The sequence below is a fragment of the Varanus komodoensis genome, unplaced genomic scaffold, assembly GCF_004798865.1.
Source record: "Varanus komodoensis strain SLA01 unplaced genomic scaffold, ASM479886v1 scaffold5, whole genome shotgun sequence".
Taxonomy (NCBI): Eukaryota; Metazoa; Chordata; class Lepidosauria; order Squamata; family Varanidae; genus Varanus; species Varanus komodoensis.
In genome coordinates this window covers 3,951,307-3,974,416 of record NW_025336087.1, presented here as the reverse complement: position 1 = coordinate 3,974,416, position 23,110 = coordinate 3,951,307, and the positions used below count along the sequence as shown (strand labels likewise).

Here is a 23,110-nt window from a genome sequence, read left to right as displayed (position 1 = left end):
CATGGAGGTTTCCTCCATGCACAGCAAGCATATGAGGGAGGCTTGGTTGAGTGGGACACTGGCCTGCCCAGTGAAACCAGTTGAGTTTCACATCTCTGGGGATTTGTTCCCATGACACCCAAGTCCAGCACTGTCAGGACTAGACCAGACTGTCTTGGCACTGCCTAATGCTACTTAAAGTCTTTTGAGTCGTCCAAGTGCTTTGCATTGCAGTATTTATCTTTACTGCAGCCTATTAAACTAGGTCAGCATTTTTCCCCTCTAGCAGATGGAATGCTGAGTCTAAGTGTGGGTCTTTGTCAAAGGTGACCAGATGAGAACTGAGCTGGAGACTTTTGACACGCACTATTATCTAGCATGCTGTCTAGTTTGCAGATATCTGAAGGGGGCTGGACGTGTGTGCAGTAGATCTTGGGAGTCCAAACCAACCCTTGACAGCTTCATCTTGCCTCAGTTTTTCTCACAGCCATTGTCAGAAAGGGGTGGTTGTGAAGACCATCCAGACTGTCCTGTGTTTATATTTCTAGCATAGGAATAAATGGCACCTGCTTTATCTATTTCCTAGTCTTAGAGTTCTTCTTTGTGAGCTCTGTGCATTGTATATAGGGATTGCGTGCCTGCACTGAACAATATCTGCTGATGTCTAGAGGTAAGCCAATGGGGGATTCATTGTCAGTGAATGAATATGAAATGTGCACCAACTCACTTAGACTCAGACCCGGTATTAGTGTTTTGGAAAACATCCTGCTTCTCCTTGGATCAATTTAGAATTGGTCTACTTCAGTTCTCTACTGAATCTGAGCCAAAGTTCAGAAAAATGAGGCTTTATACTTTCTGTGATTTTTTCATGGGAAGTTTTGAAAAGAAAATTAACTTCTTCTGTGTTTTTTCAAAATTGTATGATAAGATTTACAGGTGTAATAGTGAACCCCTAAGAGGGATTTTGCCAGAAAAAAAATGTGCAAGGCATTTTGTACTTTTTTTCAAAACCGTCAAGTTCATTTGACAGTTTTTATATATTAGCAGCATGGGATGGAAATTTCTGGATTAGGTGTCTCATCTGAGATCATGCCTGCCAAATTTCACAATGGTAGCCCTAGGCTTTTCTGTGCAAGAGCAGTCTTGACCTTTTGAACGGATGTTACACTGATCCCCCTGTCGTCTTTGTGGACTATCATTCTGAAACTTACAGGCTACCTAGAGGTGCCCTTAAGTAAGAAACCAAGGAAGTTGGTGTGGAAGGTGATAGTTTCTCCTTTCGCCCACTCCAAAAACTTTTGGAGGGTAACTTTGTATGAAAATGGCAGAGGTAATAAGGTGTCACCAGCCAAAAAACTACAGAAGAATAGGAGCGGGGGCTACGGTATTAAAATGTTTGAAATCCAGGGTGACATTCTCATGGTCCAGTCCTTGCATTCTGTGACTGGAACTCATGGTAAAATGTACATTAGAATTAGAAATTAGACCTTTGTCACACAGCTGCACTCCCTACTTCTATAGCATTATAGACACTAAACAAAAAATATTTATTTTTAAGATGTGAAGTCTTGCCAGTTCTTCTTGGACTCAAGACATTGTCTGAATTCAGTACTCAACCCTTGTATGTATGGTTTAATATATCCATGCAAATTTAGAATAGCATTTACCAGTTAGCAGTGAAATAGAGAGCCTCTGAGCATATGCTGGACATATGCAGAATGCTTTCCTCTTGCCACAGAGCACTTACACCTTCTCACTTCACATTGTGTTCCTGTGCACATAACAATCCTTTCTCATTCTTTCATCCTCTAGCAACTCTCTTCTACCTCCCTCTTGTTATGCGCAAGCTCTCATCCTCTCTCTCCTTGCACACTTATGACTTAAGTTTTGCCAGCCAAGGAGTCTGCTTTCAAAACTTAGGTTACACTGTGGAGAGGCTTTAAACACACCTACATGCTTTTCCTTTACCAATTAAGCTGTAGGCCATGCCACAACTAAAAATGTACAGGTGACAAAAATGGATAGGATTGATTGGATTCAAAGGGTAGTCCATTCATTGGATTGGAACTTGATGGGCAGTTTATTAATCTACAGTAAAGTTACTGTATGGAAGAATTATTTCTAAGTAAACATGTTCAGGCTGCAAACCTCCTACAAAAGTATCTTGCTGTGGAATATGTAGTATACTTTCCCGGGAATAAGTGTCATTAAACATGATTCTTATATTAAATTTATATCCTCCCTTTCTTACTTTTTCAAGGAACCCAAGGCAACATATTCAGTTGTCTTCCTCTCCATATTTTATCCTTACAACAACCACCTTGTGAGATAGGTTAGACTTAAAGTCAGCCAGTGAGCTTTGTGGGCAAGTGGAGACTGGAACTTGGATCTCGTGAGCCCTTGTCCAATACTCAAACTCCTATACTACACTGGCTAAATTTCAAAGATTCCAGTTTGGAGCAGTAAAAGTACATGCTGTGCCAAATACCAATACTTCCTGCCCCCACATTCTTCAATGGCAAAGATAGTCCTTAATGAGTGTATAGCAGTAGCTATGAGCAGAATGTGGAAGAAAAGATGGTGGTCTTTTTTAAAAGGCTGGTGTTTCTGTGCTGTAGTTTCTCCTGTTCTGCTAAGGCAATGAGGTCTAAGATCTCCCAGTCACTGCAAGGCTTGGGGTCCTCCTTCATTTGACACTTGAGGCTCAGGCCTTAGTGGCATGGAATGCCTTCTATCAGCTCTGGATGGCAGCCCAGATATGTTCCTGTTTGCACAATGCAGTGATAGCTCTGGTAATCTCTAAATTAGACTACAGGAATGCACTTCATATGGAGCTGGCCTGGAAGGCTGTCCGGAAGTTGTAACTTGTGCAAAACTTGGTAGCTAGGATACTAACTGGGCCAGAGGGTCTGAACACGCACCACCAATCCTAGCCACCTTGTACTGGCTGTCTGTATGTTTCTGAGCTCAGTCCAAGGTGTTAGTCATGGCGTAGGGACTGGAATACTGGATGGAATGTATTGTTCTGGTGAGTACACTCAGCATCTGTCACCTTCACTTCTGTCAGAGTGCCACCTGTCAGGAAGGCTTGGTTGGCAGCACCAAGGTAGAGGGTGTTCTCCGCTGCAGCCCCTGGTCATGGAATTGTCTACTGAGGCTTGCTTCTCCCTTCAGCACCAGGTTAATACTGGCCTTTATGCCAAGGCATTTAACTGAGTCGCACGCAGGGTGGGGTAGATGGGCGGCGGTTATGTCAGCAGTTTTTAACAGGCCTCGTCATATTAACGTGTATTAGTTATTTAACTTGTTTACACTCGGAATTCTTATAGTGAAATTTAACGATATTTTATATTGTATTTTACTGTATTTCCTGGATGTTGTAATCTGTCCAAAGAGGGGCAAAGAACAATATGGAAATAAAATATGGAAATAATACAAAGCAAGCTTGTGTTAAAGCCTACAAAAGCAAATGGGTCATTTCTAAAGGTCTAGGGCGCAGCTCAAGAGATCCTGAGCATATTCCTGCCTGTGGTACAGAAGCAACTAGAGCCTCCCTCCCCTTTGCGTTTGACTGTCCCAGCTGTAGCATTTGGATCTCACTCCTCAGAAATTCACAGAGCTAAGCATTGTATGCTTTTTCCATTGTTTCAGTGTTCTTCCCCTTGCCTTGCATTTTAGTTTTGCTTGCATCTGTGGTGCAGCAGGCATCCTTTAAGTGTCCCTACAGAACCAATTCCCCATGTCAGAATTAGCACTCCATCAGCAAGGAGCAGAAACTGGAATAATTACTAAATTCAAAAGGCCTCTTGATACATTGCTGTCAGGGTAGATCTGATATACCCCCAGAGCTTCTAGTAATGCTACTCTCTGGAATAGCAATGAGCAGCATACTAACAAGTATTCTGCTTGACCTGCCAGAATGCTGCTAATGCTTGGTTTATGTAGCTTGGCTTCAAACTCTTGCTTGTTTTCAGTGGAGACTGAAGATAAAAGTGTTGTGCAAAGAACATTCTAAGGGAGTTTGTTGTGTTTTATTTTGCTTTGTTTTTGCCCTTTAGGAAATAATGCTGGTGGACAAGAGGATTCTTGAGTTTTACCTAGGATACTAACGGGCCTGTGCGATTACGAGGCAGAGCTTGAAATCTTTATCTCTTATATAAAGAAAATAAAATCAAAAACTTACAGAGAAAGATGCATCCTCTGTCTGTGCACGTGCGCGCGTGTGTGTTTTATGTTGTGATTATTTAAGTGTTCTTGGGGCAATTGCAAGAAGAATCTTGGAACGTAAACAGTATTGCTAGTAAATGTCACACATCAAATGCTGCATGCACCAGCTTCAATCCTGCAGAGTATTAATTTAGGTGTTTGTATTTTCAAGGGGGAAAAGTAGTCACATGCTGGCTCCCTGTGTATGCATGTTGCTTATTCATTCCTGCCAGTATTCTATAGCATTCCAGTGCCCTGGGGTGGGTAATGACAATAGAGCATCATTACTTAGTCTTGTGTAGCTTGTTCTGAAGCTTTGATAGGTGCCTGGCAGTCTTGAATGTTTAACTTGAAACAACTTGTGAGTGCAAATGTTTGTTTTCTCTTTCATGCTCACCATGTAAACTCCTTGCAGGAAACTGCAGGAAACTGTAAGTAAATGAAACTTGAAAATAGTCCAGCTCTTAAATTCTAGGTTTAACTGAGTACACATCCCTTGCTCTGCATACTGAAGTTCAGGCATCTTTTCTATGTTTATCTGACTCTGGCAACTATGGCCGTGATGCTATTTAAGCTAGTTTTCGCAAAGTGGTGCTTTCAAGATGTTTTAGATTGCACCTGTCAGCATTCTCAACCCTTGGCCATGCTGGCTTGGACTGGTGAGAGCTGACATCCACAATATTTGAAGGGAACCCACTTATGGAAGTCTGTCTTAGCCTGTGCCTATTGAAAATTAATTCATGAATTACTGTAGCTTTCTCTTGAAACCAGTTATGCTGTGGCAGGGAGTATTTACTGCCTTCCAGGGAAACTTCTGTAATGTGGAGAGACCTGTGTTGCATGTTCCAGTTGCACATATAGAAATAGATACAGTGGGTTTGATCCAGACTCAGCCATATTTAGAAGTAACCCATTGAAATCAACCGGTCTTTACTTAGTCATGCCTCATTCACCCTATTTTCCTCAATGCGTTTATTCTAAACTTGACTAAGTGTGGATTCAACCCAAAGTTTGGGTTATCCCTAAATATAAGTGAAGGACAGCTCTGCTCAGTCCTTTCCTGTCTCAGTTACTTTTTTCTAGGCCTAAATAATATCCTTAGGGCTTTATTCTGACTATTTTGGGTACCTTAATCCTTTATTCTGACTAAATTGGGTGCCTTTATATATTTGTGGCCTTTCTGAGATGGGTGTGCAGGTATGGATTAACTATTTTTTATTCATATGGCAACATTTATATTAGTTGTGATGATTTCCCCTTATTTTCTTCTTAATTGTAATAATTTCTATTTAGTACTCACAGGAAAATATATTGAAGTATTGAACCAAAGCATTCTCAGTGATTTCAAGGAATTATCCTTAAGAAACAGTCCCTAGTATAGTTATCATTCTATAAGACTGATATAAATATATATTTTAAATGAATTTAACAGTGTGTATCAATTTATATCGTATTTGTGCCATTTAAGATCTGTGTTCCCAAGTCATGCTCACCTGTGGGAACTAAGTATTCAAAGAGAACAACTTCATGCTGCCCTTACACTTTATTCCTGTAAATATATGAGAATTTCTCTATATGTGTAGATTGAGGTGATCAAATTACCATAGGAAGAATCCATTTTCTAAAATCAGTGCTTCATAGGTATTTACTTAGCCCAGACAGCATTGCCCATGCTAGTTTTGCCATTTCTCTCAGTGTTGCTTTCTGGATCCTTGAGCAGCACATGTCCAGGGCATTTCACCATGCATTGTGAGTATGGAAATCTCTGCCCTTTCATATTCTCTCTCCATGACAATCTGTCTTTCCTTGATCAATTCACTTTGTGATGTGTTTGTATGTGGTTTTTTCTATATATTGGAGAAAGAGCCAAGTCAGGCTGATGTCTCCCTGGACCTTTCTTACTTACATCTAGGTGCCACAGTGCTTTCCATGTTTATGGCAGGTCTTTCAGCCCCTGTGAGAACAGACGTGGCAGCTGGTTGCTGCATATGCTGACCTGTTCTTTCCCATTTTCCATATCAGTAGAGTCTCCAAGATGGCTTGGGGATATCTAATGGAATCTAGTCCTATGTATCAAACAAACAATAGGAAATCTTCAGGAGCAGATTTACAAAACACTGATTCTTTATCTGTGTTTAAGCAGGATACTTCCTGTTGTTATTATTTGTTCCCTGCCCTTCAGTCCAAAGGCGTATTGGCATGGCTAACACTAAAACATGGTGAAAAGAACAAAGCAAAAAAGAGAAAATAGACATGGCTTGTGTTGTGTCAGCATAAAATGGCAAAACTGAACTGGGGCAGACCATCACGTCACCCGCATTCAGTATTGTTAGCCCGGACTAAACTGAATCTTGAACACTGGGTTTCAGGCAGGCTTTTCAAGTCAAGCAATTGCAAAAAGACCAGTTTCTTCATTTTCTGCTTGAACCTGACAACAGATCTAGATGAGCATACCATGTCCAGTTAGCAATCCTTCCATTCTGCATACCTTGGGCCTCCAACATGATTCTCCTGTGCTACAGTATTTCCATAGACACCTGCCTTGGTGCTAAGATCTGAAACATGGCTTTTTAACTGGGAGACTGGAATGTTGCATAGCAAAGGGCTTCCCTCCAGCATCTTTGAGCTCAAATTGATAGTTACTTGGGTTACAGTGGAGGCCCTGCTTCTGCTTTGCACTTTGTTGCTTGGGCAAATTAGTTTTAGTTCTAGTGATTTGCCTTCTGGAAGGTGTGCATGATTAACTGGAGGTAGGTGGGTTGTAGGCCATAATAAGTAGACCAGTGCAACACATGGGTGGGCATATATCAAGAATTGGTGTCCATGGACCTAATGTGTTCCTGCCCTTCCTGACATCCTGAAAAGTGCCCTTCACTTCCACCATTTTTAAAATTAGTACATTTTCTTATTAGCAGCGCTGGGTTGTTTTGAAATAGGTTTCTGCTGGTGCTGAAGAGTGGGGATTCAAGGAAGTTGTTTAGTTTGTGGGGTCTCCATCTCTACCTTTTCCATATAGCCTTTTGGCTATATTACTTGTGTGTTGCTATATCTTGGAAAGCAGCTGTTTTCTGGTGAAAACCGGGACAGTCAGATGTAACCATGGCTCATAGAGGTGGTCTGCATTGATGTATAGGTTCCAGTGTTAAATTTTAAAGATTTGCCTTTGGTGAGATCTTGAAGATATGAAGGATGGAGTGAATAATTTATGTTCTTCCATATAGACTTGGCTGACATTTCACCATAGGAACTCTGATCTACTCTCCTTTTGTATAAGTGGAAGGAACTTGACCTATACCATACATGCAGGACTTGTCAATAAAACTGAAATAAGTTCAGGAGAGTCAGGTTCTATATGAATCTTATCTGTAAACACAAATGCACACTAGCAATAAACTATTCAGTTTAAAGCGTCATGGTAGAAAAGCTGCAGTCTTGCTGTATGTTTTTTCTCTTCCCTTGTAAAACTAACTATGAACTTAAGCTTTCCCAAGTGTAGGGAGTAGGAAAGTCTGCATTTACTTGATTATCCGCCTGGGTGTTGTACTGTTAAATTTAACAGTATAAATATATATAAGATTATATATATATATACACACACACACACACACACACACTCTTAATGAGGTTACACCCCTTTATGTTTTCATCTTTCTTTTGTTTGCAGCTGGAAAATATAATTCTTGTAGCATTTGCCAAAGGTCAAAAGCTAGCAACACTGTGAATTCATTGTGTTTTGAATGCAGAATCCAAACTGTAGTTATATAATCTCCATTGTGTGTGTTGGCTTCCCTGCTGAAATAATGTCCCAACTTCCTGTACTAAGCTCTGCAGTGCTGAACTTTAGTGTATTATTGCTTTGGAAAAACTAAAGGGGGAAAATCTCAGTTATGTTTTCAGCCACTATGTTTTCCTGAGAACTTGTTTGCTAGAGAACCTGACTTAATAATAAGATGTAATTCACAAATAAGAAACCATGAGGTAATTGCAGCCAAACTTTTAAATATCTTTTGTGCTAGGTATGTTTGTCCTGCATTCTAAGTACCATTAAAAGTTCAGTTTACATCGTTGCATCTAACTTCTCTACATAAATAACCAAAGCATAACTATAGGAACCTTGTTCTTTGTTACTATCAACATATTTAATTAACCAGGTTTAACTTGCTGTCACAGTTAATGAACAAGTTTTGCTATTAATATTTCTGAAAAGATTCACTCTTACTTTTGACTTGATTTAAAGCCACCAATATACAGGAGCAAATTCCTGCCAAAAGGAGCAAATACGCTAAGTACAAAAGTACAGAGCTGTTGTTTCATGTACTGCATTTCTATACCAAGATCCCTTTCCTTTTAACTTTTCCAGCTGTCACCAAGGCAAAATGAATCACGTTAGAACACTTCCATGACTGTCCAGTAGGAAAATGAACCAACTTGTCCATGTTTTGTAGTCTGTGGCATCTCACGTACTTATTAAAGAAGTAGTTAGTAGCACAGTTTGTTCAATTCCTGGCAGGCATGCATAGTGTTTAATGTAAGAGACTCTCCAAATCTTTTGCCAGCAGCATTCCTTAGCCTTAGTCAGCATAGCTCATGGTGAAGGATAATGGGAGTTAGAGGCTAAAAATCTGGAGGACTACAAGCTGCCCACTCCTGGTTAGTGTATAATTTGTAATAAAGGTTGCAGCCATTTAACATGGACTCTTATGCAAACTGAAATTTTAAAAAGTTGCTTAAAATTCCTAATTATGAAGGAGAAAAGCAAGTTCTTATGGAGAAGAAGTTATCTTTCAATTTTTTTCTGGTTCTTGAGAAGATTTAGGGTTAGTTCAAATAACTTTCTTTTGAGAGAGACACAGAATTGCCAAGGATATGACAGAAGGATTTGGAAAGCCTCTGTTGAGCTGGTTCATATGGCCACTGAAGCAAGGGTGGAAGTAATGCAAGGCAGTGCTGAATACTGATAATGATAGTGCATCTCACAGGGCCATGTTTGAACTTCTGTTTTGAGGTTCCATTCCTCTGCCGCTTACCTGTATTATCAACCTGTTAGAATATTTGGGTTAGAGAGCATATGGTGTTTACATGAGTTCGTATAAAAGATCTATCAAGAGTCAAAGATTCAAAGATTCAAAGGGTGTTCAAAGATAGGCTGGACATGCACATGGTGGGCATGTCGTGAGCGGAACTGGCTGGAGCCGGAGGTCAGACTAGATGCCCTGGGAGACCCCTTCTAACTCACTCTGTTTCTATATAATGTTTCCTGGAATGAATCTTTTTTATATACTTCTTTAGAATCTCTCTGAGAATCATTATGTGAACAACATTTTTAATGCCACTGTTTCATAATAAAAAGCTGGAGTTTCAATGAAAAAAGTAATTGTAAGGCTAGAAAGATTTATGTTGGAGCCAGCTCTTTAACTGAATTTTTTAAAAAATGCACATAAAAATAAACATGGATTTTAGCTAGAACAAACCAGCATACTCCCTGAAAGTATTGCAGTATAGCAGAAGGAATTTCTGGCCAACCTGTATGCACCTTTATTAAAAATTCCTATGCCCGTACCCCCCAAGATTATCCTTGTGAATGAAAAAACATGTGGCATATAGCTGTTTACGGGTTTTCTGTCCCTCCTCCCTTTCCCTTCTGCAGCTTTAATAATTCTTGGTAACACTGTATTTCAATTTCTTTAGAAAATGTCTGAATGTATCCAGCTTTCATTTGCTGTTTGTAGAATTGGCATTTACACGGTAAGCAATATGCCATCTTTTAATGTAACATATATTGTTGCTTGCAAAGTAATTTTTGGAATGTATGCCTTAGATCCTCAGTTGCAGCTGCCTTTATTTCCAGTCGTAGTTGTGTGGCCTAGGATCAGCAAAATGAAAGCCACACAAAGTAGGCAAAGGTGCTTCATTCATACCCCCAAGAAGCCAGCTTCATGTGGTGTTCAATTTGACACTATGAGTTGACACAGAAGTTTTCAGGGTTTTTTAAAGGGTAGTTTATCTCCTAATTTTTCACAACATGAATCTTTCCAAGGTAGCTTGCAAAATTTTGACTTAAAATAGGAACATAAACTACATGGTATAGTAAGATTTGTAAGTAATAATTAAGATATTAACGCCCTTCAAATGCATTCCCAAGGTATGTGTTAATATTGTATGTAATAAATCTTGTTTGTGTGCCTTTAAAATAGGATGGGAAGTGTTATATCAGAGGTATTTCCATTGTTTCAAAAAAGCCAGCTGCTAGAGCTGGATGGAATATTTTTACTGGTAACTTCACTGATTTAAAACAGCAATGTGATCTTTATAAATGGATGTATACACACAATTTAAACAAGTTCCTGATGTCTGAAATCTATCATGTTTTGAGAAGTGTTGTATAGTTAAAATAGCACTGCAGTTATCATTCCGTGTAGCTAAGCTTCAAATAGAATTAGAACTCATGAAAATATTTACGATAGAGTCAACTTTTCAGTTAGAGCATGAGTGGCAGGTCTGGGGAAACTCTAACTTGTCATTGATACCTTAAAATCTAGGTATTTTCAGCATGAAGCCAAACCTGGGGTTGAATTCTGACTAAGTTGGTTCAGCTGAAATAACTGGAGCTTAAGAAATGACATGTCCTATTGAATCGAACAGAAACCAAATGCAAATAACTTATTCTGGTCCGACTCATTTTGTGGTGGACTGGCTATTATGTGCAGACTCCCCATCTATCCTGTTCCTGAAGTGCCAAGAACACACTTGCTGTGAAGTGTCACTCATGCTATGTTGCTCAAGTCATGTGGAATCCCTTAACAAATTGATGTGCACAGTTTCTCTTGTCACCATGCATTAACTTTAGGCCACACTAAGTACCTAACTGTGAGCAAGCCTAGCTCATGTTGTTGCCCAGCTACAACTTACTTTGTCAGTGTTGGTAGCAAAATTGGGAATTCAGTAAATTTGGTAAATTAAACAAGTAGGAATTTGTTTAGCTGCTGTTGGGTTTTTTTTTTTTTTTTGGAGGTGGCCTATTCTTATGTTCCTGCCTTTCATGGCCAAATTTATTTTGTAGCAATAGCATTAAACGTTAACTGTAATAATAAATAAGTGATCCCTTTCCAAATAAAAATGACATAGTTCACTGAAACAAAAAATCTGTAACAAATGCTCAGAGTTGGACCTTTGCCAGTTTCCATAGGGAAGAAATTCCACACTTGCACAGCAGGTCCAGTTCCCTGCCTTTCCTTGTTGACACAAAACATAAGTTGTCACTGCATGTGGATTGTCAAACTGTGCTTTGTGACCCATGTGCTAGATTTGGAAACCTAGTTCAAATCGTGCCTTTCGGTTGTGGCGAACATGGGAAATGCCAATGAATATTATTATACCCAAAATGATGGTTTGTGTGAACAAGGCAATGAGAGAGTAAAGGAATTGGAATAGGAGAGGGGATGTGAACCATCAGATCTTGGCTTTATGTGTGAACTGGCCCACTACAAGCCTTTCTGTCATTCTTAAGTGTTCCAAGAAGCACTTTGCATTGATCTTGTAAATCATAATGAGGCAAAGGCAGGATTTGCTTTGCCTTTGGCGCTTTGGAGTTTTACAAGTTAATTCCAGCACTTGCCGTTTTGTTGCAGACACAATGGAAAGTCTGTCCATGTGCTGATACTTTGATATTGCATGATTCTGTTTATTTTGCCTACCCAGAGATATGTTATTTCATTCTGTACAACCTAAAGTTTCAGTAAAAGCAGATTTATGTAGAGTGAAATCAGGGTAGCCAGTCTCAAATGGGCAAAGGTGTGAATGGAAGATGCTGGGGCTTCCACCTGGCAGTAACTCCAAGAATTTGTGTGAGGAATGGGTGAAAAGCACTCCGTGCTACCATTTTAACTAGAAATGACCTGATGTTGTGAATCTTTGAATGAAAGGATGGCTGATCTTTTATTTTGGAACTTGTAAGTAGGTTTTGGACACATACCCTCTTGGTGTTTACAGCATACAACTACAATATCTAACAGTGGTAAGATACACTCACAGCCCTGTTCTCAGCATGGATCAAAGGGATATGACAACAATACCACAAAGCCATGTTTGAACACCACATTTTTATGGCCATCTTGAAAAGGCTGACTGAGTAGATTTTGTGTGTCTAGGGAGAAGTCAGCTACTGAGGAGCTACACCAAGTAGCAGCAGCTGGCAGTCTTGCCGATCATGGACAGTCGCAGGTGTTTACTTGGTTGGAAAATAAAGGAAACTGATGCCCCCTCAGCATGGACTCATGATGTAAAGTGGGTTTAAAGGGTGAAACCAACGTCTTGAATTTAGCCTGAAACCAGTTGGTAACCAGTGGAGCTCCTGTAATATTAGTGAAATGTGTTACCCCTGGACAAAACTGCCTCATTCTAAAACAACTGCTTTTCTGGACTGTCTTCAAGGGCAGGTCAGTATAACTTGTATGAAAGTGGTCAAACTAAGGGGTAAACAGAGCATTTTAAACAGCACCACTATCCTTATTTTTAAGCTAGGACACAGCTAATGTAGCAGGTGATCCTGGCAGACTAACTGTTGCCCACTACTGCCCTCTGGAGCCGAAAATATCTCTTTGGTGTGAAACTGTTATTTTGTGGAAATGTGCCTGCCTGAAGTTGCAGTCACTTCCCCAGACAAAAGACCGGCATAAGCATTTCAGGTTTCCATCTTGCCTGTATTCAGTGACCATTGGCTTGCCTTCAGTTTCCTCATCAGCCATAGCCAGACAATGAGGACTATTTCCTGATTCTTTGCTGTGGAGATGCTTCCATGTGAGATCATGTGCTGCACTGTTAGCATTTGGAATGGGGGGATTCAGTGGGATGGGTAGCCGATGATGATTTCCCATGCCACAAAGATGAGGCATTGCTGAAGGAAGGGAAGGGAGGGTCATTGACCACTTTCTGCATGCTCTCTCTATTCCAGATTCAGTTCAGTTTGTGACCCGATTGCACAGGTGACATAAGAACTGACTCTGAGATTTCAGTGCCTGGATTAAATATAAAAGAGAGGTACAGCTATCTGGGATTTCTATAGATGCACAGTCATCAGGATACCATCTTGCCCAGCAACCTCATATGCAAACTTTTTACATGACCTACTATTGCATTAACTCATGACTGAAGACTTTGATTGTCTAGATGCAATACACTTTCAAGAAGAGCTGGGGTGTTGCATGCTTTTTATACAGAATTTGAAAGAGGAATAGTCTTTGTGTGATACTCTAACCAAGTCTGTGTAGAGACTCCTGGCATGTAAAGAGACCCTTTAGGACAAAAGGGGCTCTTGTCTTTGGGCTGAGGTATGGTGACTGTTAGAGACAGTGAAAGAAGTTCTTGCTGTTCTGTATCATCTCCAGATACACTGCAACACAAGTGAGCTATAGGAGGTTACTGGGTGTTGTCTTCAGAAGGCCAAGGTCACCTGTCTCAGTTTGTGGACTGGTGGATGTCAGCACTTTGTAGCTGTAAAACTGGAGTGGAAGCGGTGTCCACATTGTCCTTAGGACTGTGCAGTTGACAATGGAATCCCCTGCAGCACTCAGATTTCACCAAAAATACTTTCTGCGGCATGCTAATTGATGGGTCCCTATTTATCATCCAAGACTTGACAGATTTATGGCAAGGGAATTTGAAGCCATAGGGCATAGCAAGCCACCTGCACTGGTGCTTTGTTAAAGGCTAGAGAAGTATTTGCCCACCGGGAAATTATGAGCCCAAGTGCAAATGGATGCATTGTTGAAGGTGTAACTGCGCACAGCCTTTGTCGTGGCATAGGGTGTGCTAAGCAATGCGCAGTACATTGCTGGCAGTCAGAGGCACTATAAGCATAGAACATGCAGTGTTCTGCTATAGGTGCCATTTTACTGAACATTCCTCTGCTTCCTTCTTCAGTATTGTTTCATTTTACTTTTTGGAAGTGCACACATACAGAAAACACTGGTCCTGTCAAGTACTGTACCTATGAATGAAGATTGTGGAATTCCTTTTTTATGAAGGAGGCTAGCATGGGACTTTATAGAATACAGAGACCTTGCATACTAAGGAAAAGTGTATGTGTGTACAACTATAAATGTGTAATAGCCAAAATCTCTTTTATAGAAACCCTGCTTACTGCCCCCCACCCTCCCAGCAGCATCACCTGCAGTAGTTTACATGCTCCTCCAGGTACTTCCATGGGCACTGAATCTCATGCAAGTGGATAAATGCATTTTTATTCTCAAAGTGCCTTGCAAACATATCAGAGCAGCCCCCCCATCCCCAGGATCCACAACAAGCCTGTTATGTGTTCAGTAGCTGATTCATCACTCAAAAACGATTGTATGCATGCTGAAGAATGCAGTGGAGGCTGAGCAGTGGATTGACTATCACAATGAATACAGTGGTACCTTGGCTCACAAACGCCTCAGTTCATGACCAAATCAGGTCGCAAACAAAAATTTCATAAAAATTTTGACTGAGGTCGTGAACTCCACATTGGGTGGTGACCACAATCGTAGCCATCTCCCCCCTCCCCCAAGTGAGGAGATGGCACCGTGATTGTGCTGGTCTCCTCCCTCCCAGTACGCCGGGATGAAGGGCGCGGGTCCTGCTGGGGGGGCCGGAAGATGACGGTGCTTGGGGGAGGGGGGAGATGCCCGCGATCTTTGTTATTCTTTGTCACTTTGCTTCACATTTTTCTGATTAAAAAAATAGTTTACAGAAGGGATTAACTTTATTTACATTGAACCTTATGGGGAAATTTAACTTGGCTCACGATCAATTTGGGTCATGACCAGAGTCCTGGAACAGATTAAGTTTGTGAGCCAAGGTACCACTGTATAAATAAATATTCTCACCATTACAGTGAGGTCATAGAACATGCTTCCCCCTGCCTCTGCATACACACATCCAGACCTCTGGTCTCCCACTCAAAAACACCGGTTCAAGTGTATGCTCTGTGGAATGCACTGATGATTTATCAGTTTAGCATTATGGCAGGCATGTAGTCCCAGGCTGGTCCTGCTAAGGTGATTTCCATCTGAATGAGTCTCCCAGAACCACAGTTCTGCAGTTACCAGCATCATTCAGGAAACCACATTTGATAGGCTTGGTAGGGAGAAGAATTTGTAGGAGGTGAGTAATACACCAGCAGGATCCATAGTCTACCTCTCTGGCTCAACAACTTGTGCAAATAATGACATCTTTCACCTTAGTGAACTATAAAGGTATGGATTTTAGACAAGTGATACTAATCTCCTCCTCAACCTTTCTGCTGGTGTTGGCACTCAGTAGGTGGAGAAAGCTATGCATGCCAGGTCAGTCATATTATTCACAGTCAAGTAATGGATGAGAGTTTTATTTTGGAATGGCATGGTGTTCCGCAGCAGCACCCAGAGGGTGGCTTAATCTAAATCCTGTTGACTTCCTTCTAAACTGAAAAGGTCCAATTATTGTAGCCTTTCTTCTTGTATAACTTTCCTAGATTGTCCTTAGGGTGTGCTACTTACGATACATTTATCTCATTGCACTTCAGGGGGAATCTGGGGATACTTTATTGACTGAAGTGGGTATAAACAAAATTTCCTGCTCTGTTATGTTTGTCCTTTGCAATGAAGATTATTTACTACTAAGTAATTTTTAATCTGAATTTAGAAAGTCAACTCTCCGCCTGATATGGATGACTGGGTAGCAGAGCTTCCATTATGGGAGTGTTTGACATTTTCTTGAAGGAAAAAAGCACAAAAAACCTCTGTGACAGACACACACGGGACAGTTATTTTGACCCAACACCTCATCTGATCATGCTTACATTGCATTTCTTTTCAAGGTGATCTATAATCATTTCACTAATCTAATTTTCAATTTCATCTTTCACTGCTAGTGTTTTACTGCTTCCTCAGCTGAAACACAGCAGCACCGTTTTCATCCTTATCTCTCTCTTTCTCCACTGTGATCCTTATTTTCCTGCCCTATCCCCACCCAAATGTTTGGGAGCATTGAGATTCTTTGAACCTCAATAAACTTAGTATAGAACAGGGCAGCAATAGCAGTGACCACTAGGAGAAGGGCCTTTTCAGCTGTGGTGCCCTGTCTGTGGAACCAGCCCTTCGAAGAGGTGCTCCTGGTACCAACACTTGATTTAGGTGCCAGTCTAAAACTTTATTATTTTCCCAATATTTTAACGTTGAAATTTTATTATTATTTTATATTATATTATAGCTCTTCAGATTATTGGATTATTTGATAAATTTTGTCTATTATAGTTTTTATATTTTACTTTTATTGTTATTGTTGAATATCTTTTATGAGTTGTCATTAGTGTAGATATGTATAGAAATGTTTTAAATAAATCCATGTAAATAAACAGAGAACAAAATAGTGGCCATGGGAACCCTGGGGGAAAGTGGCCATGCGATATGTGAATTATCAATTATAAAGGAGACAAAAGTTAACTGCATCCAAACACATATTCTAGACTTCAAGAGCGTCAACTTTAACCAACTCAGAACAGTTATAAGAAAAATGCCATAGCAACTCTTAAGGGAAAAGGAGTCCAAGGAGGGTGGGAAATCTTGAAAAATGAGATTCTGCAAGCACAACTACAAACAATTCCAACAAGAAAGAAGTGTAGAAGACAATAGAGGAAGCCTGTGTGGGTCCACAAAAAGTTAAGTGACAACCTGAAAGAAAAAAGGACATGTTCAGGTGGTGGAAGCCGGGCCAGGTCACAAAAGAAGAATATAAACAAATATCAGGGAATTGCAGGGGCAGCATTAGGAAGGCTAAAGCAGGAAATGAACTGAGCCTAGTGAGGGATGCTAAAAACAAGAAAGCTTCCTTCAGCTAGTCCAAGACAAAAGACTTCTGAAAGAGAAACATGTCCAATTACTTAAAATAGGTGGCAAAGTGATAAAGTCTGAATTTCTTATTACGTCTTTTGTAAATTTTGTAATGGCCTATGGCTAAGTACAACAAGACTTGACTAGGTAACATCTCATCTTTTTGTCTGGGTACTCTCCCAAATGGACAGCAGAAACACTGTAGACAATCTGTCTCTGCTTTACCAAAGCTTTCGACACAGTGCCCCATGGTATCCTGATAAGCAAACTAACAAAAAGCGGACTAGAAAGAAAAACTATTAGGGCCCAAAATTGGCCCCTAAATTGGATACAAAGAGTGCTCATCAATGGCTCCTTCTCAAACTGGAGGAATGTAACTAGTAGGTGCTGCAGGGTTCAGTCTTAGGCCCAGTGCTCTTCAATATCTTTATTAATGATGTAGATGAGGAAGTACAAGGAACAATAATCAGATTTGCAGAAGATACAAAACTGGGTAGAACAGTAAACAGCCCAAGAAGACAGGATGAAGTTCTAGGGTGATCTTCATAAGCTTAAATGTTGGGCTGAAAGCAGCAGAATGAGATTCAATAGGAACGAATGCCAAGTCCTCCATCTAGGAAAAAGAAACCAAGTGTATCAATACAAGATGGGGAACACGTGACTTGAACAGAGCTGAAAAAGAAAAAGATGTTGGAGTGATTGTGGATAACAGGCTAAATAAGAGCCAGCAAAATGCAATGCAGCAGCAAAAAGAGCAAATGTTATTTTGGGATGCATTAATAGAAATATTACTTTCCATTCATGAGTATAATAGTTTCCTTATATTCTTCAGTAGTCAAAGTTCATATAGAATACTGTGTCCTGTTCTGGGCACCAATATTTAAGATGCAGAAAAATTAGAAAGGGTCCAGAGGAGAGCAACAAAAATGATCCAGGGTCTGGAAACACTGTCCTATGAAGAGAGACTGAGAGAACTGGGCATGTTCAGCCTTAGAAGAGAAGACTGAGGGGGGACATGATAACACTTTATATGTACCTCAAGGCTGTAACAAAGGGGAAGGACAAGATCTCATATCAGAGTCTAGGACACTGGTTAATCAACTCAAGTTGTGGCAATCCAGATTCAGGCTGGACATCAGGAAAAGCTTCCTCGCTGTCAGAGCAATATGAGCAGTATGACAGTGGAACCAGCTGCCTAGAGAGGTGATGGGTTCTCCCACACTAGAGACATTCAAAAAGTAACTGGACGGCTATCTGTGTGCGATGGTGTAAACTGATGACCTACAACAGCAGGGGGTTCGACCCGATGTCCCTTCCAACTCTACTATTCTATGTTTTCCAAACTGTTTTCAGGAAGCAGGTGGAGCTAGGGAAGGAATGATCCTTTCAGAAGATAAAAGTTCATAGTGGAGTTCCTGATATTCCAGCAGCATGTCATTTTAGAGCATCCAGCATTTTGCAACTCTGGTTTGATAAGCTTCTGAGCCACCACGTGACAGCATAATAACTTCTAATCCACACTTTCTAACATGACATGTAGTTTCTCTAGCCAATGATAAAAATGGCTAGAGAAACGGGACTATGCATAGATTCAAATATGTTTATAGTTTAACATAAAAAGAAAAAAACGGGAGGGCTGACCCAGCAGGTCCGATGTTCTTGATTATTGATGTTTTTAGTTTTTTTTTTGTTAGGTTTATTAGGAATAAAACTTATTAAAAAAAAGACATGTAGTGCCAACACGTAACATCTTTCTAGGGTGTGCATCTGTACTCATAGACGACAGGTTCTGTCTGAGATGCTAGTTGTGCTGTTCATGGCTAATTATGTGCATGCATCCTATGAAAACTTAATTCTTGTGTATGAAAGGCCTTGGAATCCATATGGGTGGGCCTGAAAGTGAGCCCTTGTTTCCACATACATGTTGGGGAGGAGCATTGCCCCAGCTGGGACACTGAAATTTCCCAATAGAGATGGCATAGAAAGAAGCAGTCAGAACAAATGTTTGCATAACCCCAGCCCCTTTCCAGTTTTTACAGTAGGAAGGAAATTGTTTTCCTGATCCGTGACTCCTGAACATAAGAACTTTAATGTAAGATAAGCCCAAGGGTCCATATAGCCCAATTTAGTCAGAGAATGGGGTTTTTTTGGAGGAATTTCTAGAGATGTTTTAATTTTCCAAGTATATTCCATCATGATTTAATTGGGTAAATCATTTATAGCTTGTAATTCATTCATGTTCTTTAATGGCAATTCCAGATGCCACTGCTATGGTTCCCTGTGTTGCGGTGATAGGGCAAAGTTTTCCATACTCCTGTTAAACATTCCACTCCCAGAGCTATGTATGAAACTTGTCTCCTTCACTTCTAGTATGACTGGTTAAAGTGTGTGTATAGTCATCATAGTTTATTCAAAACTGCTTAACTAGAACTATGATGACTAGAGTGGAGCATACTTATGTTTTTAGGGCAGCAGCAATTTGTGTTGAGATTTCAATAAAACAAAAATCAAATGAAAATCCATATATTAAATTATATATTCATTACAATAGACATGTAATATATAAAATATATTAGGATACACATTACAAGATAAGCTATTGTTACTAGGTATATTTGCTCAAAGGCTTCAACAAAGTCTCTGGTAACCTGCCTGGACTACTGTAATGCACTCTGTGTGGGGCTGCCCTTGAAGACGGTCTGGATACTTCAGTTGGACCAAAATAGAGCAGCTGGGATGTTAATGGGGGCTGGCAGATATGCTTACATAATGCCGGTCATTTACCATCTATACTGGCTACCAGTTGAAGTTTGGGCCCACTTTAAGGGGTTGGTGGTAACCTATAAAGCCCTAAATGGTTTGGGACCTGGTTACCTGACAGAGTGTCTCCTTCCCTATGTGCCTGTCTACCCCTTAAGATCTGGATCAGAGGTCTTTCTTCGGGAGCCCTCTTTGAAAGAGATTAGGAGAATGGCTACTCAGAGAAGGGCCTTCTCTGTGGTGGCACCCTGACTGTGCTTCCCAGACAGGTGTGCCAGGTGCTGACACTTTATTCAGCCAAAACCCTTTTATTTTCCCATTATTTTAAGACTTAAAAGCCTGACTAAAATAAAAATTGCCGTACATATTATGCTGTGCCTTTGTTGTTGGACTGTCCTGAGACTTTTATGTGTAGGATGGGGTTGTAGGTTTTGTATTTGAATTTGTAGGTTGTGTATAAAGACCCATCCATTGAACAACTGAAGCATTATTAAGTCTTCAACCCATTGTATTATCAGGGGTGTCATTTGGTCTTCCAGGGTATTGATATTTTGCTGTCAAAAGGTACAGAGAATCTGTTCAGGTTGACCTTGTATTACATTCCAGGAAGCACATAGTTGAGAAGAACATGCACACCAGTAAATATTAAAGAGCTTTGTGTTAGAAACTTTACACATACAGTTAACTGCTCTCAAAAAGAGGCAGCTGGTTTGCATTTCCAAACATACATATAGAAAGTAGCTGTTCTGTACCTGCAACAGCTTGTTTTAGGCAAGCTCTCATTAAAAAGACATTGTAGCATCCCATACTCGAAACTTAGTGTTGTGAGCTAGGTTTCCTCTCTTCACACATTCAAAGCCACAGACCTTCCTTGCTAAAAGTTCTGTATTGACCAAAGTGTTTTCCAAAATCACAGTCATCCAGAATGACTCTCTGAGCATGCACAGGGTGGTTAATTGAATACAATCTAGCAGCATTTACTTCTAAGAACTCTCCTTATGAGAGCCTTAACCTTTTCTGAGGGGCCCTTTGGAAACAAGCACAGCTCCTCTCTGCACACAGATCCTGACTGGGCTGCCCTCCTCTGCTGTCTGGGTTGAGAGCTGTACTTTCATTGTCTGTTTTCCAGGTCCCCAGCCCCCTCCCAATAAATGTGCACCTTGGTTATCCTCAGAGGCTGCCTGAGCACCTGGAGAGTCTGTCCTTGAGATAAGCACCTCCGCTTCTCTCATCTTAATGTCTGGAACTGGCCCACACCCAGAGGCCTCCCCCACTTCTCCTCCTTTGAGTCCCAATAAGAAGGTCTTGGAAATGAGCATGAAGACCAATTGTCCGTCTTACTCCCAACACATAGATAGTTTGTTTTTTGTTAAATTATTCCAAACCTGAGATCCATTCATTTTTCTGAGACTGAGCTCTATGTAGCAGTCCATTGATTGGACAATGTAGGAGAATCCAATGTGTTATTCCATTCTTGCTGTGTGTCATGTCCTGGTGTGTATAGCTTTTAAGAGGCACCATCTTGGTGAATTTCCTCTGAAATTGGAATTAGACAGTGGCTTCTACAGCTGGCACTGAGCATTGGCAAGGGGAATTGTAAGGGGAATTACCTCCAGTAAACCACTCTTGATTAACCATGGTTCATATGCTGCTTCTAGAAATGCTTGATTGCATCACAAAGAAAGGGCTGCTACTTTACTGCTCTTATGCCATATGGCTCTCTCCCCCCCCCCCCCCCAATACATTGATGATGATTCATGTATTTGTGATAGATGCTACAAGAAGACACCAAGGGCACTGGCAATTTCTCTTGCAACACATACAGAATTTCTTAGACATGCTGTCAAGTCTTCTCTGATTTATGGTGACCCTATGAATGAATGCCCCCCAAAATGTCTTGTCTTTGACAGCCTTACTGAGCCCTTGTAAACTCTAAGAAAATAAACTGCCTTGCTCCTTAGCTTAAATATATCTAGAGTTACAAGTCTAGGCTCTTGTTTCCTATCCATTTGTTTCACTCTAGCCTTTTCTAGGCTAGACATGCACATGGTGGGCATGTTGTGAGCAGAGCCGGCTGGAGCCAGGGGTCAGACTAGATGGCCCAGGAGGACCCTTCTGACTCGCTCTGTTTCTCTGTTTCTATATTTCTATCCATTTGTTTCACTCTAGCCCTTTCTAAATATCTTACTTCTCAGCCCTTTGTTACGTCATCTGTACTATAATTCCCAATGTGGATGTGCTCCCTGTGCTTGCCCAAAGCCATCTTGAGGCTCTTGGCATTAGCTTCTGTTGGACAGCAATATGGATGGCCTACTCTCTATTCCAAGCTCTGTAGCTTAGCATAGTAGGGGAAAGGAATCCCTGGGACATGTACTGTCATAGAAATATTCCCAATTTTTTTCATACATTTTCTGTGCTTTATCTGAGAGAACTCCTGAGAAGCTGATGATTTGCATGCACTAACTGAGTATTAACAGCAGCTAGGACATCTATCTTCAGAGTATCCTAAGGGCCTGTTCATAACCCAGTATAATCAATGCTATTTTTAATAAAACTGAATAGATTCAATTATTTTTCTTATTGGAATGGCATTTTTAAACTCCAGCTTAGGTTTCATCGGGAGCATTTTGACCCAGTTCACATGTAAGTACTACCTGTAAGTACAATAGTTAGCTATGACTGTGCTGGAGCAAGAGAACATGCTACCTTATGTGACTTTGCCACTTCTGCTTTCTTCTGGGATCACAAGAGAACCCCATAATGCCCTGCTCCTGGGTTGCTGTTGAGATGTGTGAACCTGGCACTTTGGATTGCTGAGGAAGAAACAACCCAGGGTTTTAACCCAACAACAATGAATTAAAAATCTGGGCTGTTAGTTCCTTTGGAACCCAGAGTGCTAGATTTGCAGATCGTGACAACAACTCAGGATTAGGACAGGTTTGCATTATTCTGTGATCCGACAAGAAACTAGAACTGCAAATGCATGGAATGCAGTATAGTTGCTTGTTCATGAGGGACGAGGCTATTGATGTCTACTAGCTTTGCTGGATGTGTGCTAACTCTTTTATCAGAGGTGGCCTGCCAGCATATACCAGGTGCTGAGGAGCTTGGGCAGGAGAAGGGCTTGCACCCATCCTGCTGGAGGGATCCTGTGGGCTGCTGCTTTGCCACTGTGTGAACAGAGTGCTGGACTAGATGGACCTCTGGTCTGATCTGGCATGGCCTTTCTTAGGTTCTCGTGCTGCCATGACAGAGTATGGGCCGTTTAACCCATAGTTAGCCATTATGTTCAGACCAGGTCAACATGTTGACCAATCTGA

At 40.8% G+C, this 23,110-nt stretch overlaps 1 protein-coding gene across 3 annotated transcripts in view; it reads left to right on the top strand.

Annotated features, from left to right (window-relative positions):
* Positions 1-23,110, top strand: part of ARL15 (ADP ribosylation factor like GTPase 15) — a 197,039-nt gene that overhangs the window by 13,012 nt on the left and 160,917 nt on the right. Inside the window, exon 1 of one of the 3 annotated variants that reach the window (XM_044446835.1) lies at positions 9,479-9,930. The exons of 1 other annotated variant lie outside the window; for it this stretch is intronic. In XM_044446835.1, the coding sequence (XP_044302770.1) occupies positions 9,877-9,930 (54 nt within the window). In that variant the 5' untranslated portion in view covers positions 9,479-9,876. Of the gene's footprint in view, positions 1-9,478; positions 9,931-23,110 lie in introns of those variants that run through there. One more of the 3 variants, XM_044446833.1, reaches the window with a different exon arrangement.